The 25,974-nt window shown below is 35.1% G+C and overlaps 1 protein-coding gene across 1 annotated transcript; it reads left to right on the top strand.

Annotated features, from left to right (window-relative positions):
* Positions 1–8,591: 8,591 nt before the first annotated feature.
* On the top strand, positions 8,592–18,062 carry LOC128220803 (glycoprotein 3-alpha-L-fucosyltransferase A-like). Its single transcript, XM_052929360.1, has 3 exons — positions 8,592–8,758; positions 14,103–15,456; positions 16,666–18,062. The coding sequence occupies exons 2-3, from the start codon at positions 14,522–14,524 to the stop codon at positions 17,015–17,017; spliced, it is 1,287 nt and encodes a 428-aa protein (XP_052785320.1). The 5' UTR covers positions 8,592–8,758; positions 14,103–14,521; the 3' UTR covers positions 17,018–18,062.
* The last annotated feature ends 7,912 nt before the right edge of the window (positions 18,063–25,974 follow it).

Below are 25,974 nucleotides of genomic sequence, written 5' to 3'. Positions count from 1 at the left end.
GTTTAAATTTCTTAGCGGTAAATGAAGAATTTGTGAAACTATCGGTTATTGTAGCTGGAACGCAAAAATATGAGAGACGTCTCAAAATTCACGTCAGTGGTATATTTTGAGGAGTCATAGTTTCAGAACTGTTCCGAATATTGAAAATGTAAAAACAGTTCCTAATCGGGCATATGCTCTTCTATTCGTATTCCAATTTTCAGACAGTTACTCGAAAAAACGTTCACAGTCGCGTTCCACCTTAAATAACAACTTTTTAAGCTTAATGATTAAAGAGGAAAAACAAAATGTATGTATAACTAGTCATGTTGAAATAATTAATCATAGCATTTATATCACTCTAGTTTTATGTTCAGTTTTCATAAAGACCTCCAGATAAACAATAACCTCTGCGGGCGAAACGATATTCGTACCTAGCTTGAACAAAGGAACACAGTTGATCTTGAACTGTAGCGATAAATTTGTCCACACAGCCACACAGGGGAATATAGACCCACATCGTGTATCGATGGCTGCCAATAGGATTTTGTTGATTGCCATAAAAACGTTGGATGTCAGATTGCGTTTGAAGATATTCGAAATAAGAAATGTGATGCGGTATGATATGAGACTTTATTGACTATTATTAAATAAAAATAAATAATGTTTTATTTCGTGAGTTCAACTGAATATGAACTATGTTTACATTTGATGATCTTTTCAATCTAAACATAGGTCCTGTTTCAAGTCTGCATTTTTCTAATTGAAATACTAAAATGTTTGTGACCAGTTGGTAGTTATAGGGTATCGGTCATGTTTTATAAGTCAGAAATCGAGTACAAACTGTGTTTGAAATATAAATATATCGCTTGTTTCGATGAAAGCGTGTCACTTAAAGTTCAAATTAGAACTGTTTAGTAAATAACAATTTAAAAAGTTAACAAAAATAACTCTGTTTTGCTGTTAAATAACTTTTAGAAAATTGAATCATATAAATTTGGATTCAGGATCCGCCGGTTGTTGTTATTGTTTGTTCATTAAAGAAGGTACAATAACTCAAAATAAACATATTAAAAAAGTTGCCATCTGGGTTCATTTAAATCAATAAATCTCAGGCATTTCGCTTAAACAATTAACAATTAATAATTGCGATATAAATTCAGAACTAGATAAAACGTTTCGGTGGATTATCAAAAATAGTTCTTAAAATGTTGTTGTTTTATAAGATACAATAGAATAAACAAATTCTAAATAAATAACACCTTTTAATTGTAACTCCGTTCAACTACAAAAAACGAGTAGCCTCCCCCAGTTTCATGCTTAAACTCTGAGTTTAAATTCGCAACCTGTACCCAAACTTTAAGATCTTGTTTTAAAAATGCTTTAACACGAGTAAAGATGGAAAGCGATAACTGTTTTTGTTACAAATAATCATTTTTTGCAATCAGACACACATCACAATTTTGCAAAAATAAAGATGCACTAAGATATTTTTTAAACATTTAATATTTCAGTTGCTTGTGCCTGAGTCTCAAACTTTGGTTCATAATATCTGTGAATATGAAACATGGATTTTGTTTGGCAAAGCCTAGGTCCCGCAGTTTAAACATTTCGCAGTCTAAATATACGTTTATACTTATATAACTATCATGCGCATGTTCACATGTTTTAGATCCATGTAGAGTTGTTGTTTTTCTCGTGTGTGTGTGTTTCAATTTCTTACAAACTGTAGTCGATTAACTAAGCAATAGATCGGAATCCTTTAATCAATGTATACTGTTCAAATAGTTTTTTTTTTCGGACAAAAACGAACTGATGTTAAAATGACATAGCTACTTTTTAATTAAAACTATGTTTCTCTGTTAGACACCATCACCAAAATTAAGCTTGCCTGTCTGTCTTCCGGGCGACAAAACTACTACAGCTACTGGAATTAAAGGAACGTCAAAAACCGGAGAGTGATGAATCTGTTTGTATCATGAAAACCATTTTGACACCCGGCATGAGAGCTTTTATGATTGTCGGAGGGGGGAAAATCACTTTACTGCGGTGTTTCTATCGCAAATGATTTCAGCTATTTGATATTATTCAGAAAATTATTCCATCTAAATTGGTCGAGAAAACGAGCGGTACGGACTTCCTAAAGTGTCATTTAAGATCGGTCTGCCCCGGTTTGTTACAGTTTCCCAGTCTCTAACCAAGGGTCACCCGAAGCAGTTTATATATATCTTGGTACCATGAAAGTGTTAATTATTAAGCAAATAAGTAAGTAAGTAAGTGAATTGTTTATTATAGTGACATGTGTACATAGCATAATAGCATTCTATAACAAATAGTATTACATTTACATCCGGCCCACCGGGCTTATAAGTCACATATATATCGGCAATATATGGTGCATAATTTTATATAAAACATAAGTTGTATGTAACAATGCAAATATACAAACAATCAAGTACTATTTTACATAGCATCAATGACTGGAATTAAACTTAATTAATTAAGGGTAATTGGTGTAAATAACGCTGCAGTTCTCATTATGGCAGTGCGATGCAGTAAAGTCAAAAAACAGTTTATATTACTGATCGGACTTTTTCTGGTATTGACAGTTATTCTTCAGATAGTGCCTTCGTATTACGAAGCACAGAAAAAAACACTCTCACGGCTATGAAGTTCCCACAGTTTGGAGGCCGCTTATTAAACAATAAGTCATTCACCGTTGTCAAGCGTCTAAAATATCCTGTCTCGCTCTGGAAAGTACATCCGTCAGACGACAGGATATTATTGCAAGTTTAATCCTAAGATTGACTCTTGCATAAGAGGATTTTTCTAAAACAGGGACTGGCGGGCTGGAACGTCAATGGCGAAAAACAAGCGTTTGTTGATCACGATTGCCCTGTACAGCACTGTGAACGGCATGGTTATTCGAATGGAGATGTGTTTGACGCTAGAAAATTTAAGGAAATTGAGTTGAACAGGCTTTTGCTCTGCGACGGGCAAGCAAAAGTGTCTCGTCATTCGAATCAGGTGTGGATCATGCTCGCGTTGGAAAGTCTAGAAGCGTCGCCGTCTTATGCGGGTCTCAATGACGTCATAAATTGGAATGGACCGGGTTCTAGTTTATGTTGCTGTACGTGAACTATAACCGAGTTACTAATACAGTGTCACACAATCCTTATTGGCTTGTTTAAAAGAACATCATGTTTTTAATTCTCTTATACGTATGAATGATTTTCTACCCATCTACTTCCACCAAGAGCCAAACTGTTGAGCATTGTCTCCAGGATAGCTTTTGGAGAATCGCTAGATGTGGCCCCAAGGAACGCCAGTATAACCTGGGTCCCCTCCACACCTCCGCTTCGTCAGGATCCACACGACGGTCATTGCATACAAAAAATGCTAAACATAAAACTAACCAACGTTGAGAGACATGTATAATACGAGTCTACACTACAGAATAATATAAAAACTGTATATATTAGTATAGTTCATTGTATATTGTAGTGTTGGTATAGTGTTTAGTGTCACCCAAAGCACAATCCTTCATTTACTAGATAATGATCCTAAATTGTAATGCTTGATTCGTCCGTACTTGTTCCATCACCAAATACTTATATATTTGTCTTATCTTCATTAATATATATTGTTTACACTTTGGTTTAGTAAACAACATCATTCGTGTATCAAATTAAACGTATTCATCATTTGCAAAGATGACAAATGTACGATACAAATCTAGGTAATTATCATCATTATCAATATGCACAGTGGGATTGATTGTACATATAATGATCTAAATCGTTCAAAAAAAGATAAAACAAAGCTAAAATCTGCTTTGTTGCTATATTAAGGAGTTCATATCATTCAACATAGCTACTATTCTTTGATTAATAATAGCAGTAAACAATTTACCTAAACAGATTATTAAAAAAAGAAGCTGATAGTTTTCGGATTGGTGTATATCATCCGTATTTTTATATATTATTAGTATCACTCAAGCTTCTCATGTTTCAGATGTGATGCCAATATTAGGAGTTTTGTTAAACAGTTTAATATACATTACACAAAATAATTTCTTGATAACTGTCAATATGAAGTCGTTTGATATTTTACCAAGCCCACTAGATTTTACATTCTTTAAGTGCTATTTTTTCATAATTTCTTCAGCAGTAATACCTTCATCAAGCTTGTTAATAAAATACATATTTGGACAATCGAACTTTACTATTATTATTCATTACTATTATCCGCAGAGATAATGTCTTTAAAAAAGTAATAAAGTTCAATGTTATCACCATGAACAAAGTGATTAAATTCTCGCTTGCAATATTTCTCTTAAAGGATTTATTGAAGCATTCCCTCACTTTATTTTCAACCGTTTTAATGTGAACAAGCGTCTAAACGCCTTTATGGTCTCCCAGTGCAACAACATTACGATACTGGAATATAAATGGAAATGTCTTTTAAACGTCTCGTACCTACTCATTAACGTCAGGGAGAGATTGCATTACCCGTCAAACAAGCGCTTATCCTATCTTAACATTAACATCATTACGCGGCTAGCCTCTAATGAAATTGCAATACAATATATTTTTATTGGATAAAAGGGATATATAAAAGAGCGAGAGTCAGTCAATCATCGGTTGTGAAACTACAGTCCTGTCTTGAAGTGATATTGGCTCCATATCACAACTGTCATTTTGTAATACAGATGTAATAGCTTGTATATCACAACAGATTGATGTTTTCGTCATCGGACTTTTTTTCGAAATTGCCAAAAGAAACTGTTGAACAGTTTCCCATCCCAAAACGCTTGAAAAAAGCCTGAATGAATGACATACTAAAATGCTTAGTTAAATTCTTTCAATCGAGCATCAAATCACACAATGCTTTTTAAAACGACTACTCCATGATATGCAACTCAAATGTTGGAATTGTGAAACATTTTCATTCATTATTTGGTTGTAGCCGCTTCAGTTTTAACACTGTATGAGACAATTGCATTTTTATTGTTATCTAGCCTGATCGCTCTTATTGTTTCGTCCAAAAAACATTCGACAAAAGGTGAAATTTAGGCCGGCAGGTGTCAAAGGTACCTATACAATACAATGAAAACTACAGGGATAAGACCATTTGTAAACAAATAAAAGTTTAGAAGCGAACAATATTGGTCCACACGCCAAAAAACACAGCTTTACATAAAATGATTCGAATATCGCCTTTGAACAGTCTGCGAAACACCAATTCGTTATAACACAAGTATACTGGGGTTTCAAACTTGTATTTATGGCCATAATTCCACACTTAGAAATATAAGCTTCATGAGAGCCAGCATCAGCTTTACCCCTAATACAGTACTGCTTATGGTGCAATAACACTATCAAGTTAAAGGGAAACGTATTTGTGCATTTTAAAAACCTATGCGTAGCGCGCTCGGCATGTTGCCGACAATCGCGTGAAGTTATGCATAAATACAGCACCAATCTTATAGTAACGCATTTATACAGTAGTCAGTGAGCTATTAACATGGCACCCAAGAAAACGAAGAAAATAGCAAGCAAGAAATATACCAGGAGCCGATATAGGGAAAAGAACCCATCTACATCATCCTCACCATCATTCTAACCATCATCTTCCAAAGCCACAGATCACCTGCTCATTATTTCCCTGTTGTGCCCCTTGCAGTCATCATGAATCTAGAATAATCCGAGAACAAAATACTAATTGGTTGTGGCTTAAACTACGCGTCTATCCGAACCAAGAAACTACTGAAAAGATGTTCCCCAAAAAATAAAAGTTAAACATATTGTCCGATTGCAATACATAACTAGAGATGTGCAGAGACATAAAGTAGCATGGGAAACGGAAACACACTCATTTCTTGTTGAACCATATGGCGCCTTTCACATGTTATTTTTTATGTTCACGTGAATACGCGTAATTAAATATGCCAATTTCTTACGCAGTGATCTCCCCTGGCGAGCGCAGAATATATCGGCCACGATGAAACTGGACTTCAGATTCACACTTTTATCAAAAAACGTTTTTACATGTATAAATGAAGCTTTTTTAAAGGTTAAAATAAAGGAAATGAATCATATTTTATGACTTGACCTGAATTTGGCCAAAATCACAAGACATGTTTGTGGATTGCCAAAGGGAAGTTACGGCATGTTCGTGTAAAATGAAGAAAAGAGTTCTCTTAGGTTTCATGGAATACCATAATTAATTCTAAGAATTTGGTTACATTTAAAGCACTACCACATATTTGACACGGTATAAATTTTATACAAAAGGTGAAGCCGTAAGAAGATATCAAAAGGCCTTTAGTTACACTGCGGTCTTTGTGCAGTTTTCATCGAAATGTAATGTTCACCAGATGGAAAGAAACACGAAAAAAAGAACTTTTCGAATAAAATGATCATGAATAATTTATGTAATGCAACAATGCATTTAAAATGGAACGGCAATCCCAGCATTCGTACACCAATCAATTTTAATGGAGACATATTTCCGAAAAGCTATTTGTTTCCCAAAAAGGCAGTCAATTATTTATAAAATAATTTAATACGTTCATAGTCGGAACAATAGGGATGATGTCATTGGTACATATGTGCGTCTGCTTTATGTAGTTTGACACTTCTCAGCATTTTCTAAAAGAGAAAATAGTAGTGATGACTCAGGAAATGATTGATAGAAGGTTTGAAAATGATGTTATTCTGGACACGATTCTCTGAGGGTTTATTTTAACTTGGTTTCAAAAAGCTTTTTCCTGACGTTAACATTGTACTATTGTAACATTCTCTTGTAAAAATGGACATAGCGCTTAGCGCTCTGGACGTGTTCTGTCATCCGTAAGTCTCTTTTCATTATTTTAGATGTATTGCTCCCGCTTAATAAAGCTGTCGGCTGTTTTGTTTCAATTATAAAATATAGTATATTAAAGCTGTATATATAATGGTAAATGACTATTATATATACAGGCATATTTATAGCAACAGCCGTGCTTCTGTTTCCGGTACAGCTAAGGCTGCTGCTACTAATCCAACCACAACCACTAACTTTACTACTACTACCACTTCCACTTCTACTACTACCACTTCTACTACTACTACTACTACAACTACTACTACTACTACTACTCCTACTACTACTACTACTACTACTACTACTACTACTACTACTACTACTACTACTTCTACTACTACTACTACTACTACTACTACTACTACTACTACTACTACTCTACTACTACTACTACTACTACTACTACTACTACTACTACTACTACTACTACTACTACTACTACTCCTCCTACTACTACTTCTACCACCACCACCACCACCACCACCACTACCACTACCACTACCACTACTACTACTACCACTACCACTACCACTACCACTACTACTACTACTACTACTACTACTACTACTACTACTACTACTACTACTACCACTCCTACTCCTACATCGCAAATGTGGTCAAAAAGGAAACAAAATCAAAGATGACATCGTCTTAAAATTCAAAAATATCATATCAGTGAAATCTTTAAGTTTTATGAAACCTAAATATGCGAACGCACAATTTCATGATATTGCAATTTAACTTAAATGTATCATTTGTCCTTGCACGAAGCGCATGCTATTGAGTAACTGGTTTTAATTAGATTGAGGATGTTAGCATTTGATAGCTACTGCTTCAACTTGAATTATTGTTTTAACACAGTTTTGAAATGTAACCTTTTAAACGGTATGTGATATTGCATTTATTACAATCAATGATTTGCCACACTTGATTTCGTCATACAAAAATATGAGCGAGTCCCGTTATAGAATCACCATGTATTCGTGAAGCTATTCTTGATCATTCTTCTTAATAATGTTCATACGGCGACTTTATTGTGTTTTTAACATTCATATAGTTCATTCATTGAAAAATGTCTCCCATTTGAAGATATACTATAATTCATTTAAGGTCAAATTTAAAGTATGAGTATCACTTTGAAGTATATTTTGAAGCATTTGAAGTATTTTTAACATGCATTTTAAAAGAGCGACTAATAAAACAAACTCCTCCCAATTTACCTTTAAAGTCTCATAATCTGCTTTTTATGTTTTCTAAAGTATAACCCTTCCGGTAATTCCGGAAAAAATGTTGATGCCAGGACAAACATGTAATACAAAATCGAAAAAAAAACATCTGCCGGCAGCAGGCCTCGAACCAAAGTACTCTGGGTACCCCCAACGGATCATGTACATAACCCAACGTTAAAAAGTAGCACTGTGTAAGAGAGCTTGATGTACGATGATGTTAGATATAAACACAATTTAAAAGTCATCAATAGTATTTTTTTATTGTTATTGACTTGAAAAAAATCTATATTTTTTTTGGCACTTTTTGCTATTTGTAATTGGATAGTGAGAAACTTTCGCGATGCCAAACCCAAATAAATTACATTAATTACTAAATATAATCAACTCCACATACCAACTCCGACACTGGGCCTTTAAGATTTTGCCGTTCAACCGAGATGTTTGTTATCAGCAATTGTCTCCTATCTGAAGTTCATGCGCAAACATTGTCAACCGCCGGTGTATCTCTCTGATTAAGGTCGGAAAACTTAAGGTTTGGACTAGTATAAACGCTAATCATTTGCTAAAATTGAATACATTGTACTTTAATGCATTGCATCTGAGCTCATTAAAATTGTAAATAGCCCGGCATCTGTGGATATTTTATTTTTATGGAATGCGGTTTGCGAAGGTTACTTATTAAGGTAATTTGTATTTTTCTACATTTATAGAGATTTGTACATGATTATGATATTTTTCTTCTGAAACGTGACATTAAACGTTAGTAATACCCTCTAAATAATAGCATTAAACCTAAGAAACACATCCTATAACATGCCATTAATATTTATGCGAAAAGCTACAGAAACAAGCTCAGTAGCAAAAAGTTAAAACATAAACCCGGTGTAATGGCACTGGGTAAACGCCAAAGACATAGAACATAAAATCACAAACAAGAAACATGGAAGAACAGCACAAAACTCCACAAACAGCACAGTGCATACATACTATATATAAAAAACTAGGTATGTTTATCAAGAATTGTTGGGCACCGCCTTTGAACGGTCAGTAAAATGTAAAACCTGAGTAATACCCTCTTAAGCATGAAATTCAACCTTAGAAACATCCTCTAAAGCATGGCATTAAACCTTAGTTACACCCTCTTAAGCAAAACATTATTCCTTAAAACACCCTCTAAAGCATGACATTAAACCTAAGAAACACCCTCTAAAGCATGGCATTCAACCTTAGAAACACCCTCTTAAGCATTACATTAAACCTTAGAAACACCCTCTAAAGCATAGCATTAAACCGTAGAAACACCCTCTAAAGCATTACATTAAACCTTAGAAATACCCTCTAAAGCATAGCATTAAACCTTAGAAACACCCTCTAAAGCATTACATTAAACCTTAGAAATACCCTCTAAAGCATAGCATTAAACCTTAGAAACACCCTCTAAAGCATTACATTAAACCTTAGAAACACCCTCTAAAGCATAGCATCAAACCGTACAAACACCCTCTAAAGCATTACATTAAATCTTAGAAACACCCTCTAAAGCATAGCAATAAATCTTTAGAAACACCCTCTAAAGCATAGCATTAAACCGTAGAAACACCCTCTAAAGCATAGCATTAAACCTTAGAAATACCCTCTTAAGCATAGCATTAAACCTTAGAAATACCCTCTAAAGCATAGCATTAAACCTTAGAAACACCCTCTGAAGCATTACATTAAACCTTAGAAACACCCTCTAAAGCATTACATTAAACCTTAGAAATACCCTCTAAAGCATAGCATTAAACCTTAGTTACACACTCTGAAGCAAGACATTGTACTTTAGAAACACCCTTTAAAGCATGACAATACACCTTAGAAACACCCTCTATGCATGCCATTAAACATTAGAAACTCCCCTTAAGCATGACATTAAATCGTAATAAAAAACATCTGGTGCATGACATTAAAGCTTAGAAACAACTTCTAGAATGTCTCCCTTTAAGGATGTATGTTTCACCACTTTTTGATGTTTTGTTTTTATGAAGGTGTACACGGATCAGTCGTTGAAATATGCATATCTCCATTGAAAATGAAAGTATTGTTTATTGTGTTTGTTTATGGACACCACATACAGTTTCATCCTAGCATTACATAATAGGACTTAATCACATAAGACATGCTTGTTTATAAATTGCATTATAAAATGTTGTATACTCAAGTTTAAACAGTGATAAAAATGCTTAAAGTTTACTAAAGTACATCCTCCTTCAAACAAACTTCATTGTTGTTGTTGTTATTTTCAATTCAGATACTTGTTTATAAAACTTGAAGGAAGTTTAGTAATATGAATATGCAGCCTATTGCAATTCATTTTATGAAACTAAATACAACTGCAATACAAGGAAAACAAACGGTATTTATTAAAAAAAAATCGGAAGCGTTAACATTGTTGATGTATAGTAAGAATATACGTTGCTTTATATTGGTTTATATATCCATTGACTTTAAAGACGTTTTTGTTTTAATTTTATCAAGTAATGGTATTTTCAATACGAACGAAATACCAGCCTAATGACAATATTACAAAATATGTATGTTTTATTATCATGATAGTATATTTTAAAGGGACTCACTCATAAAATTGACGTTTATACGGTATTGTTTTACAATACGAAATTAAGTGTGTCAAACTATCATGAGTGTTAAAACTAAGATACGGACAGCTGAAACCCTTCACCAAATGTTCATATATGCTCAAATATTGTCTTTGGCGTCCACGGTCTTCAAAACCGTTGTTTACGCTTTTGTAAAATGTTGTTATGTGAGTGGTTGATTGACATTGTCTCGTGATGCTTTTAATGTACTTAATAAAGGTTCAAATATCAGGCAAGCTATGTATGAGTTCCTGTTGCCGAGTGGTTAAGATATCGGATTTCTTTTTGATATTTTTAATAGGAAATCGCACGTCAAAATGCCTTTAACCTGATCACTCATGTATGCAATTTTTAATTCAAGTTGTCCAATAATTTTCTTAAATCTTCCTTCACTCTTAAAATGTTTCAAAATGATACCAAATATATAACAAAGACGGGAATTGTAATATATCGGACTTCGACAAAGATCCAGGGTGTAATTTAGTGTTATGAGTGATATTAGAAGCTATCTACGTGTACGAATAGTTGTAACTGTAGCTACACGTATATGTGTTAAAGTTGATTTTGAAAGCCGTTTTCGAAATTTCATTTTAAAAGTGCATTTGCAGGCTCGCTGATATTCGCTTTAATAACCGGACGTTGTGCAACCATGAACGTCATAGAGAAGCGATATGCTACTTTTTAGAAAATTAGTTTCTGCAATGGAAGCACAGGGTTGTTGTTGTTGTAGTTTAATTGTTTGTTTGTATGTTCTTGTTGTTTTTGTTGTTTTTTTTTTTAAAAAAAATATAATACGGCTCAATGGTAAGCAAAACATGTCTTATAATTAAAGATCGGTTAAAATCATTTTAAACCATTGGGAGGACAGTATTTTTCAATTGTTTAACCTTTTTATTCCATATTAATATTTGTGCTGTAAAATTGTTTGACTCGCTAACATATTTGCCGTTCACATTCATTTCGCAAAGAATTATTATTTTATGATGTAAGCGTCTACTTTCTTTGACAGTGCTGTCTAGATTACGTGGGAATTCGCCATTGTGCGGTTCTGCTTAATAGATAACAAATTATTTTAAGAGGCACAAATATGTTTGTTTTAAAACCGACTTTTAATATTATGTTTAAATCACCAAAACACAAACAAGAGCTTTGCATGTAGATGACAACACTTGTTCGTTGATCAAGGAACGCAAGTCAATATAATGAAAATGGAGTTGTCATAATCTGTCTTTAATTAATGTTTTACAACTTTTCATGAAGATAACAACACGCTTGTGGCTCTCATGCATGGAACATAAGCCCTTGGTATTTTTGTTTCATGAAAATATATATAAAAAAAAAAAAAAAAAAAAAAACGAAAACACAAGCCCTTGGAAGATTTTCTTGAAAAAAAGAGAAAACTAGCAAACAATGAAAACTCAAACCCTTGGTAGATTTTTTTGAAAAAAGAATAATAGCAAAAAAAGGAAAGACAAGCCATTGGTAGATTTTTTTGAAAAAAAACGAATGATAACAAAGAACAAAAACACAAGCTCTTGGTATATTTATTTGGAAAAAAGAATAATAATAACCAACAACGAAAACACAAGCCCTTGGTAGATTTTCTTGAAGTGAAAATAAACAACAAACAATGCAAACACAAGCTATTTGCAGATTTGCTTCAAGAAAAAAAGAACAACAGACAACAAAATCACAAGCTCTTGGTAGATTTTCTTAAAAAAACAACAACAGCAAACGACGAAAACACAATCTTAAATGTGGTTAAGAAAAATGTAATATAAAACATAATTGGATTACAACTAATTTAAGGTTGATAATCAAACAAGAAAACAATATGTTAAAAACTTTTTTATCTTTCATTTGGAAGTTTGTTTTATGAAAATTAAAGGATCGCGCAGCTGCGTTCAACATTGAACGTTTAATTTAAACAATAACCTATGCGAGCAATATATTATATACAATATACCTGACCTAGCTTGAACTAAGGAACACAATTGATCTTCAACTATAGCGATGGAATTGGCAACCCAGCCACACAGGGGAAATTTAACTCTTATCGTGTCTCATTGGCTGCTAATATGACTTCGTTGATTGCCATATAAAAATGGGATGTCAGATTGCGTTTGAAGATACTTGTATTTGTTAACAGGAACATGCTGCGCTATAATATAATACATTATTGACTATTATAAAATAAAATAAATATTATTTTATTACGCGATTTCAATTGATTATAAACTATGCTTACATTAGACGTTTTGTAAAATCTAAATAATATATCACTGTATCACTTATGAGGACTGCAATTTACTAATTGAAATACTGAAATGTTTGTGATCAGTTAATAGTTAAGGGACTCGGCCATGTTGTATAGGGTCAGATATCAAGCGCAAATCTGTGTGTTATATATTAATATGTATTGCTTGTTTGTTTCGATAATAACATATCACTTAAAGTTCAAGTTGGAACTGTATAGTTAATGATTATTTAAAATGTGAACACAAAATGCTCTGTTTTGCTGAGAAAATTTGGGTACAATTACTCAAGATCAAAATATTTAAAAAACATAGTTGCCAACTGAGTCAGTTTAAATTGATAAATCTAAAGTGTTAGGCTTATTTAATTGACAAATATTATTTACGATATTAATTAAGAACAAGATAAAACGTTTCGTAGGATTATAAAATGAAATTCTAAAAATAGTGTAGTTTTTTTAATAAACGGTATTTTAAGTAAATAAAACTTTTTATATTGTAGCTCCGTTAAAATACCAGCAGGAGTTGAATCCATTACATTCATATTTTATTCCGGGGTTTAAAATAACTTATGTTTTGTGCCTGAGTTTGGGACTCTGACTCATAAAAGCCAAACTTTAAGATTTTGTTTTAAAATGCTTTTACACGAGCAAAGAAGATGAGCGAATTGCTGTTTCTATCATAAATAACCTATTAAATAAAACATGATATTTTTCTGCAGTCAGACACATATCACATCCTAGCAAAATTCAGTTATATTTAGATATTTTCAAACATTTAATATTTTAGTTTTCTGTGCCTGAGTCTCAAACTTTGGTTCATGACATTTGTGAATATGAAGCATGGAATTTGTTTGAAAAAGACTACGTCTCGCAGTTTGAACATTTCGCAGTCTAAATATACTTTTATACTAATATTTTTTATCATGCGCGTGTCTTCATGTTTCAGTTCAATGAAGAGTTGTTATTTTTATCGTGTGTGTTTTTCAATTTCTGTCAAACAGTGGTCGGCTTATTTATCAATATATCGGAAACGTTTAATCAATATATACGTATTCAAGTAGATTGTTTACGGACAAAAACGAACTGAAGGATGTCATAGTTACTTTTAAATTTAAAACTATATTTCTCTTTCAGACACCATCACCAAAATTAAGCTTGCCTATTTGTCTTCCGGGCGACAAAACTATCAGCTACCGGAATTAAAAGTCTGTCAAAAAGCGAAAATTGATGCATCTGTTTATATCATGGAAATCATTTCGACACCCGGCATGAAAGCTTTTATGACAGTCAGAGGGGGGAAAATCACTTTACTGCGGTGTTTCTCTCGCAAATGATTTAAGTAATTTGAAATTATTCAGGAATTATTCCATCTTAATTGGTCGTAACTAAAAAACGAGCGGTACGGACTCCCTAAAGTGTCATGTAAGATCGATCTGCCTCGTTTTGTTCCGGAAAACACATTACTACAGATTCCCAGCCTTTAACCAATGGACATGCGTTAATTGTTCAGCAAATACCTGACTTTTGGTGTAAATAACACTGCAGTTTTCATTATGGCAGTGCGATGCAGTAAAGTCAAAAGACAGTTTATACTACTTATCGGACTTTTTCTAGTATTGACAGTAATTCTTCAGATAGTGCCTTCGTATTACGACGCACAGAAAAACACTCTCACGGCTATGAAGTTCCCACAGTTTGGAAGCCGCTTACTAAGCAATAAGTCATTTACCGTTGTCAAGCGTTTAAAAGATCCTGTCTCGCTCTGGAAATTTCATCCGTCAGACGACAGGATTTTATTGCAAGCTAAGTTTAATCCTAAGATTGACTTAAGTCTTTCTCCCAAGAGGATTCTTCTGGAACAGGGACTGGCGGGCTGGAACGTAAATGGCGGAAAACAAGCGTTTGTTGAACATGATTGCCCTGTTAAGCACTGTGAATTGCATGGTCATCCGAATGGAGAAGTGTTTGACGCTAGAATATTTAAGGAAATAGAGTTGAACAGCCAATTGCTCGGAGGCGCGCAAGCGGAAGTGCCCCGTCATTCGGATCAGGTTTGGATCATGTTTGCGCTGGAAAGTCCGGAAGCGTCGCCTTCTTACGAGGGTCTGAATGACGTCATTAACTGGACAGCCACGTATCGCTACGACTCTACGATGGTGACTCCGTACGATAAATATCAAGTTTACGATAATTTTACTCAGATATCTGATTATAAGTCGGATAAAAATTACGCTGAGGGAAAGACTAAACTAGCAGCAATATTTGTGTCCAACTGTTTTGCGTCAAACGCAAGATTGGAATATGCGAAGGAGGTACAGCAGTACATGGATTTGGACTTTTATGGCTCCTGCGGTAACTTGAGATGTGATAAGGGGGAAGGCAATAACTGCTTTGAAAATCTACAGAAGGAATACAAGTTTTATTTGTCTTTTGAAAATGCAAATTGCCGTGATTACATTACCGAGAAGCTCTTCCTTAATGCATTAAGGTAAGTAGCACACTGAATTTCAGTCCTCTTAAAATGCAAAAAAAAATCTGTAAGAACTAAGCCTGAAAATAGATTTGTAAATACATACAGAATTCCCCTAAACTCACTTCCATTTAATCACTTAGAAACACCTGGTAACTTTTAAAACAGTGAATATAATGTTTTAGCAAAGCTTCTTTAAACTGATAGAAATTTATTAGCTATTTATATACATAAGTGATGAAATTAAATGGATATAGTGGACTGAATTGCATGATTGATGTCACTTTCGGGGTATAAACGCAGTTGGACAGGTAAAAGTACTCCACGCGTACTTTTATCAGCCCATTTGATGCATTGTTTATTTCCAGCATTGTTAAAGAAAACTTTACTTCATTTAAACAAACCTTACATTCATTCTTTCTAACCCATTGTGTAAATGTAAATGTAAAGACTCGGCTTGAACCGGAAACAGTCTATCATTATGACGTTATAATAACGCGAGACGTTGTATATATAGTACGAAAAGTTAATACAATGTTTGAGCATAGCTATCTTACTAGTAAAACTGCACGACATGAAATTAAGAAATATAACCTTTGCATTCAGGAACAATCCTTGATTGGAAATTCTTTCCTTGTTGATTACATACATTTAACCGTTTATAAACGTGTTAACGTAGTTAAAACTTTGATTTGGAAACCCCTTATGTTATTAGTTTGTAGACACGTTACGTTATAGTTTGTAGACACGTTAAGTGATACGCTTGTAGACACGTTAAGTTATGTGTGTCTAGGCACGTTAATCATTACATTTTAGTTTAAGTTAGTTTTAAGTTTTAAGTGTGTATACATGTTAAGTAATATGTTTGAAAACACGTTTACTTATAGCTTTCTAGTGACGTTAAGTTATAGGTTTTTAGTCACGTTAAGCAGTAGGTTTGTAGTCATGTTAAGTTAAAGTTTTGAAGACAAGTTAAGTTAGAGATATTTAGTCACATTAAGTAATAGATTTATAATCACGTCAAGTTATGGGTTTGTAGACACGATAGGTTTGAAGAGTTTTTGCGACGTTTAGTTATAGGTTGGAATACACATTTAGTTTGTTTGCACTGTAAGAAAAGGAGCGTAAACTTCTTGCAAGATCTGATACAAGATCCTATATATAAGATATTTTCCGATTGTGAAAGCAGTGTAAAAATTATATTAAACATGTGCCTTTCTCTTCTAGGCATGACGTTGTTCCGGTCGTGATGGGTGCGCATCCAGACGACTACAAGCGCGTGGCCCCTCCTGGATCCTTTATCCACGTGGAGGAATTCCCGCATGCACAGGCGCTTGCCGGGTATCTCAAGCGTCTGAATGAGCAAGACGATGAATACAATGACTATTTCCGGTGGAAAAGTACCGGACAGTTTGTTGATACAAAATATTGGTGTAGAATTTGTTCATTGCTATGGGATACCAACCTCCCTCACCAATCAATCCACGACTTAGAACAATGGTGGCGGGTCGAAAATATATGTATAGGGAAACGACGCTGGGATGAGATATCAAACAGCAGTAGCTTACATGTGCGATAATGATTACTAGAGAGGGTGCAAAATACGACCCCTTGCGAAATTTCTCTTTGAAATTGGGCTTGTTGCGAAATTTCTCTTAAAACATGGGCTTATTGCGAAATTTCTCTTTAAACATGGGCTTATTGATGTTCGCAATACACATTTGTTTCGTTCTTTCGTAAATGTAATTAGTAGTGTGTACAATGTACACATATCTACATGGCGTAGTGCACACAAAGTTTACACCTATCCGTACCCGTGCAAGTAGTGTTTTGGCACCTCTCTACGCTTTAATTACTAACAGTGGCATACATTAAGAATGTCTATTACTATTTACTTTCAAACAAACTTCTTTGTTTTAAATTTGAGCTGAAAGCTTTTAAATGCATGTCCTTATCACGCGTTTTTAGCGAATCCATGGGTTTGAGGAGCACCCGCCACAGATCCTCCCTGCCCAAACCCCTCCGCCAAACCAACCCCACCCCTTATCCCCTCATTAGTCCAAGTGAATTGTTCTCGTCAATTAGGTATAAATTCATTAACAATATGTTACAACAAAAAGTGTTACTTTAGTTTAACCTCAAACGCCCATGCTACATTCGTGGACATTATACTTTGGTTTCTAGGGAAGAGGTCTCCTAAGATGCGGCCTCAAAGTTCATCCCCTTTGACGTTTAATCCTCGATCCGTCCACAAAATTGTATCAGTTTTATCATAGTCATCCTCAACAGAAACGCTCTATCTTAGTTGAAATAATTGTGTTCTTTTACAATTAAACAGGAAGTTATAAGACGCCACAAATAGTAAAAAAATAAAATAAAAATGAATGCAACGCAGATTTGATAATACATGGGAGTATTACTAATCAGTTAAGAACAAAGTGGTTAAAGCATTTTCTCTAATAGGTATCGAGGGGTTTATTGAAACATATCCATATGGCATGTTTGAACGCAAATTTTAACGCCTGTTAAACCATAACGATTACATGTAAGCTCTCTCTCTCTCTCTCTCTCTCGCTCTCTCTCTCTCTCTCTCTCTCTCTCTCTCTCTCTCTCTCTCTCTCATAAACTGCTTTGACAAACAATGTTTCATTATTTATTAAATACGTATGCTAAAATAAATCAGCATTATAAAGGCACTTGACTTAGCTTTGAAACATGTATTGTTATTTTGGATTTGGTAAAGGCTTAAAACTGTCTAGCCAGTTGACACCCAACATGAAATTAATTTGGCATGGCCCAATGCTGTCCCAGAGTGGTGCAGCAATACATTAAAGGAACATGTACTCAGAAATGATAATACATGTTTACTTACAAGTTTTTCAAATCTGTTCAGTCAGTTGACGCCGAACATGAAATTTAGTCGGCATTGCACTATGCTGTATCACAGTGGTACATCATCAATGGAGAATATATGAAACACACTAGAAATTTCTCCTAGATGTCTCGTACCTACTCATTTACGTCAGCGAGACTTCATTAACCCGGAAAGATGCGCGTGCTCTAACTGATCATTAGCATCATTACGCGGCTAGAAAATCCTCAATATTGGACAAAGACCGGTAAATGGAAGAGCGATAGTCAGTCTACCGTCGGATTTAAAACAATAGGCTTGTCCTGTATAGTGATATATTGGCCCCCAATAAAATTATCTTAACGTTGTTGTGGTATAGTCAAGGCTGAATTCATTTCATAAAAAAAAATGCGATAACCATTCCTCACTATAACATTAAGCCAAATGATACTATTTTTCTTTTGACAACTTTACCGTACCCATTTTTCGAAAATTGCGAAAAATATTGCATAACCGACAGTTCCTATCCTTCCCAGAAAAGACAGCAACACTTTCTTGCAAAGCAATATCCCATCTTATCGCGCAGAAATGATTTCAGCGAGTATTTCATGACGGAATTACTATGGGAGATCTTAGTTCCACAGTTTATACTATTTGTGAGAGATATTGAGTACTTAGAAGACGGTGAGTCTCAATTTGGAGATATTAACACATGATTAGGAAATTTATTGGAAGACACTTAGTTCATATTTGAATATTTTATCTCTTCATTGGCTGGAACTAGGTATTAATTAGGAGACGATAAGTCTTAATCACTAGATATTAGGTATTAGGGATTATATTTCAGATATTACTACGTATGGTAGCGTATTAGTGTCAACGTGTGTAACATGTTATAGAGGTAATTTCTCCAAATAAGTATTAACTATGTTCTAGAGATACTATCATCTAATATATAAAGAAGATATCATAGTTAGGAATTTGTAACAATCTTAAAAGGAAAACGAATACAATTGATTATGTGAAATGTGATTATTTTTATAAATCATCTTGATGAAATCGGGATCAAATCAACACGAAATTTAGCGATAAATTGAATTTTGAATGCAAATTTTAACCATCAAATATTTAAAAAAAATCCTTATTGACTTGTTTCAATAGAAAAAACATTAGGATGAAGAACTTGTTTTTGCTTTTCTTACACTTACGGATGGGCTGTTTTCTACCCATTTAATTCCACCAAGAGCGACATGTCTCCAGGACAGCGTTTGGAGAATTACTCGATGCGGCCCAATGGAACGCCAGTATAACCCGGGTCTCCGTCGACACCTCTGTCACCGTCAGGATCCACACAGCGGTCCTTGCATACAATAAATGCTAAAGATAAAACTGACCAACGTTAAGAGCCATGTATGAGTCAGTTAATTCTATGGAGATTAAAATATGAATAAACACTAAACTGTAATATTTTAAACTGTATATATTTAATACTATATTGTAGTATTAAATATCTCATGATCACTTTAATATTGTAACTGACGTGTGTTCCTCACTTAATGCTGTAAACTATCAGTGCAATGTCAAAGGTTAAACTTACATTTTACTGTCCGTTCCAAGGCGTTCCCTAACAATGCTTGATAAGCATACCCAGTTTTTTTTATATATAGTATGAATGTACTGTGCTGTTTGTGGAGTTATGTGCTGTTCTTCCATGTTTCTTGTTTGTGATTTTTTTTCCATTTTCATGTTCTATGTCTTTGGCGTTTACCCAGTGCTATTAAACCAGGTTTATGTTTAAAAATTTGCTGCTGAACTTGTTTCTTTAGCTTTTCGCATAAATATTACTGTCAGGACAGCATTTATAAGACCAATACATAACTGTGTCGGTATCTATGTCCAACAGTAGAACTCCCAGTAGTTCTTTGTAAATAACTTAGAATAGCTAACCACGTGTCTCCTCGTGGTGAATTTAAAGTTGTTGGAAGAACTAAACATATGCTTTATCACTGGTCCCCTTAGTGTACGTTCTGTATACAATTTAAACCATTCCTTAAACGACATAAACGTTTCCATCGGATCACGATGAATTTTATTTCAAAGTAATTAAACAGGTTGCTGCCATATCGAATAAAGCCCTATCAGCATATGTACAAAACATACCGTATTAAGTTCTCTCCATGTTGATATCGTATATTCCTTGATGTAAAAATACTTTTATATAAGACAACAGATATTTGTCAAAACTCATATCTACAGAGCGCGACTTTGTAAGAAAATTGCACAAAATACAGAAAAAAAAATCACTTATAACAAATTGGTTAAAAAATTGCTCACAGTATTTCTATCAAATGTTTTTGAAACTTGCCCTCACTTAAATATTAACCGTTTTAAGGTAAACGAGCTTTGACTTACCTATATATTATCACATTGCAACAACAGAACGATACTGGAATACAGATGGAAATGTCTCCTCAACGTCTCGTACCTACTCATTAACGTCAGGGAGAGATTTCATTACCCGTCAAACAAGCGCTTATCCTATCTTAACATTACCATCATTACGTGGCTAGCTTCTCATGAAATTGCAAGAAAATATATTCTATAATGGATATAAGAGATATATTGAAGAGCGACAGTCAGCCAATCATCGGATGAAAAATTACAGTCTTGGCTTGAAGTGAAACTGTCATCTGGTAAACAGATGTAATAGGCACTAAAGCACGCATGTGAAATAGTGGCTACAGCTCTTTTAGGAAAAAGACATATTATAATGAGCCAAGCAGACCTCCGAGCTCGAGCAGAAGAGCGGACTTCTTCATATCAAGTACGACTCATTATCTCACCTAATATTAAGAGTATAAGGGGTGATTTGAGTTATCGGGGCAAACAGTAATACATAATAGATGGTTTATCTTCACACATATTTCGGTTAGTCTGTAAACATAATGTTAAGGGAGTAATATGAACGATTCTCCCATCAAAAACATGCATGCTTACAAAGGAAAGTAAAAATGTTCACCAATTTTATACATGTATTTGAAATTACACTTGCAGGAAGGAATTGTTCAACATTTCCATTTAGACTATTAATGATATGGGGACAAGTAGGGTTGATTGCGCCCGCCTCTTTTTTAACACAGTATGTGAAAATTGCATTATGTAATTTCACCCACTCGCTCTAATTGTTTCATCAAAAATCCATTAGACAAAAAAAAATGAATTTTGAGGTCATAAGGTCAACTCCATGCAACTGTCAAACATACTTATATAATACATTGAAAACTACAGGGATAATCCCAGTTGTCAAACCTAAATGTTTAGAAGCGCACAATAACGGCACAAGCGATCATTTTCACAAAACTCCAGTTCACTGTAACGCACGTATACTGTTGTGTTTTTTTAACAACATTGTACTTTATATGGCCATAACACTACGCCTCCTTAGAGCTAGCATCCACTCTATACACATTCTACATTATGGTGCAGTCACACTATCACATTTCAGAGAAAATACATTTTGTATATAACATGGATGAAACCGACCCAAAGACGTTGATAAATAGCAGCTTAATACGTATTAAGCAAGAACGATGTAACAGTGTGAACCATAATAATTCGTTATGGGGCGATGATAGCTGTATCACCGAAAATGAAGACTGCTCCCAGACGTTTCTACCCGAACGGGTTTTCCAAGAAATGGACAGCAAACTAGCTGGCTTAGCTAAAGACGACTATGTTAGACAGCTATTAAACGTTTGTAACAACAATTATCGTCGCATTGACAGCTATAGGAATGTACTCGCCGACAGAGCGCGCGAACTACCCGCCTTATAAATCGCAAAACATCCTCGCAGACATCACGAGAACGGAAGTGTGGTATAGACTGCTATGTACTTAACGCATACATCTCCGGAGAGAACACCAAGGATGTTTACGACGTATTTGCTAACACTGCCTCTTATGAAACTATCATTATCGATAATGACCTTACGCAACAAAAAGTCACAAAACCAGATATCCTCGCCTTAGTGACAATCCTAAGTACTGAAGTTCTGAAAATATCTAAGCAGCAATCATCTGACTCTGCGGTTCTCAAAACCATCCAATTTGATGTTTCGAACATAGTGAGTAGTTATAGGGTTCTGAATGGGTCATTGAGAAGTGTGCTAGCGAGATTTCCTGAATCAACTGCAGATTCGCATTTAAATAAGCTTCAAAATGATGTTGATGGACTGGGGTCTGCGATTGCCACTGTAAATAAGAGACTTGTAGAGGCTAGCCACGAACTACCCGAACAGCAACCAAAGACCTACTCAGAGGTTATCAAAAGCCAACCCATGCAGCAGACGACCGACGTTACAACAAGCCCGCGCCCCAAATCAGTGACTGTTCACAATGTGTCTTACAGTCCGGTATTAACTGAGAAGAATTGCATTACGGCCAATTAGATCAAATAATCAGAAGCCGGAAGCTATTGCAACGTGGTCAATAAACCAATCAAAACAAGCAGTAGTAACAACGACCAGTATAAACCAGTGGAAAATGCAGAGCCTCCAGCAGCTCCAGCTACACTGGAACGTCCGCGCGCAACGTCAGATAAAACAGGGTCCAGTGAACATACCGGTTTCACTGCCGCCAGAAGGAGAAAGAACGTCTCGTACTACATCGGGAACATTGATCATAGGACCACGGATAATGATTTATACACGTATTTCAAGGGCAACGATGTTTATGTATCCTACATTCGTGTCTTCCATGGCCGATTTGGCTCATCGGCGAAAGTTAACGTGCCAGAGGATCTTGAACCAATTATTGACGACGCGTATTTCTGGCCTAACGGCATTTCTTACAGAAAATGGAAGTCCAAAGAAGACCATATTCGCGAGCGGACATCAAATATACGCTCGCGGTCCCGTTACCAATACCAGCGTAATGACAGTTATAACGGCTACGGTGACTACGAAGATGACAGTTATCACTTTAAATCGGCATGTAACGATTGGTACCGGTCCGATAGATATAGTGACCGCAGAGGACGCATGCGTGACGATACTTGGCGTAACCATGATAACAGTTACAGGGACAACCAGGAGCGACACACGTACTGGGATAGACAACAACCGGAAGAGAACACTGACGATTGTGTCATACTAGAGTTTTTTGTATATATATATGTGTGTGTGTGTGTGTGTGTGTGTGTGTGTGTGTGTGAGTGTGTGTGTGTGTGAGTGTGTGTGTGTGTGTGTGTGTGTGTGTGTGTGAGGGTGTGTGTGTGTGTGTGTTTTATATATTTATGTAAAGTGTCAAAATTGAATTATGTTTAGGTTCACGATGCTTGCGCACCTACTTATTTTAATCTGTGTTATGTCATTGAATCTTCTTTGTTGGAATTGTAGGGGTGTTATGTCATCAGCCTACCCTTTAGCAAAAATGTTAGATCAGTATAACGTAGATATTGAACTTATAAATGAGCATAAACTTTTACCTAGATCTGCAATGTTTATGAATAACATTCACTCAGATTACGATTGTTTTGTTAATACTGACTAAAATGTAGATAATTTTGGTCCAGTTATGTGCGGAAAAGCAGGCACAGCAATTATGTTTAAGAAATCACTCTCGTTTAGCATAAATCAGTTACCATAAATTATAAGGAAAACCATCGTATACTTGGAATAGAGTTTAAATGTCATGATAGAATGACCAGTAACAAAGGCTGCTGTTTCAACCAAGTCCGGCAATCCTGGATTCGCCGATGATATTGCCCTGTTGGCGTTATCTCCCTTGAATCTTTAGAAAATGATGGACATTGTATATCGCTACTGTAAGTCATGGCGAATAGATATGAATGTAAACAAGTCAGAAATAATCGTATTTACAAGGAAACTAGATCCACCCAAAGTTGCAATAATGTATGGTGACCAGATAATTCCTCAAACTAATAGTGCGAACCACCTGGGTGTGAAACGAGTTTCTAACATGAAGTGCAAAGCACAAATTGAAGAGAGATGCCAAAAAGCTAATGCATTCTTTGCAATGACTGCTTAAGGTGTACATCCACATGGTCTTAATCCATTAGTTTCAGTTAATCTCTATGTTAAAATCATAATGCCAATTGTTATCTTTTGTAGTGAATTATGGAATAATATTGTACAAAGCGATATAGCTTCAGTTAATCGCTTACAGCATTTTATGGTTAAAAAAATCAGGGATTTCATTTTCGCACGAGATCTGATGAGTGAATCAATGCTTGGACTTCATAAATTGTATTCATTGGTGATCATTAAGAAATTGATATTCTTACATTTGATACTTTGTCTAGACTCTAAATGTACCACTAAGAATATTTTTCTACGACTTTACGACGATGCTTTCAATTTGTAACAGATAGAAATGTTTCTTTTGGTTTTATTCCTGATATATGTACAATCCTATGTACATATATGGGCTTCAAAGCTTTATCAATAATGCTTTAGTTAATCCAGAACGAATTCCCTCTAGACGTCAATGGAAACATACAGTTAAACCTATTGTTTCATTAAAAGATACCTCATAATGGTCAGCACGAACTTTGTCAGACGAGGATTTTAGTCTATTCAGAATTTTGCAACCGCGTGTAAGTAGAGCAACAGTGTATGATATATTTGACTTAAATTGTTATAAACATATTCGAATGTTTATTGCAAAACTGTGGTACAAAAGGCCACCACAATTGCCACAACGATGTCATGTATGTCAAACAGTTACTGACAATTTGGATATACACATCATTCACGGGTGCACCAAACATGAGCGTGAAAGGTGGCGTCTAATCACTGACGTCATGGAAATGGACATGGGCCTTGTGCAAGAACTGTTGTCAATGGATAGCGTAATGTTTTTCGAAGCACTTCTTGGGGCAGAACTAAGTGTACAGAATTACCAAGCAATGCGAAAACAATTCTTGGGACGATCGTTTGTATTTATTTATAACTGTCTCGTGAATAGTGCATAATTGTGTTCGATAAAAGACTTATACCTTAAGTTTGATGCAAAGGATACAAACACAATCTCAATATGCATGTTGATATAATATGCTAATTTAATGTTTGTACATATATCATGTATATAGATATCATGCCTTCATGGTAACTATTTGTACATATGAATATCACCGTTAATGGTGGAAATAACAATGAGTTGAGTTGAGTTGAGTTGAGTATATGCGCAGCGCGCTCGGCAAGTTGCCGACAATCGCGTGCACATATGCATAAATACGGCGCCGATCTCTACAGTACCGCATTCATACAGTAGCCAGTGAGCTCTTAACGTGGCATCAAAGAAAACGAAGACAACAAGCAAGAAGCCGATCATGAAACGGGGTAGAGGAAAAACCCATAAATCTACACCATCATCCTAACCATCATCGACCAAATCCGCCCATCACCATGCTCATGATCTCCCTGCTGCACCCCCAAGCTTGCAGTCACCACGCTCTGCATCTACTCATTTTTCCAAGAATAGGAGGAGTACCAAGAACACTGCTTGCTCTCTGCCAGTGCAAGATGGTTTTGTCCTCTGGAACCTGCAGATGACGAACTATAGGAGAACTGACAATACGGGCCCGATATGGGAGGATCAGGCATCGCAAATGGGCAAGATTTCAGAACTCGTAAGTGCATGTTTGAAGTCATTCAGAGACAGCC

This window comes from Mya arenaria, chromosome 15, assembly GCF_026914265.1.
Source record: "Mya arenaria isolate MELC-2E11 chromosome 15, ASM2691426v1".
NCBI classification, from domain to species: domain Eukaryota; kingdom Metazoa; phylum Mollusca; class Bivalvia; order Myida; family Myidae; genus Mya; species Mya arenaria.
Note: the sequence above shows the minus strand (reverse complement) of the source record. Positions and strands in the feature narration are given on the sequence as shown.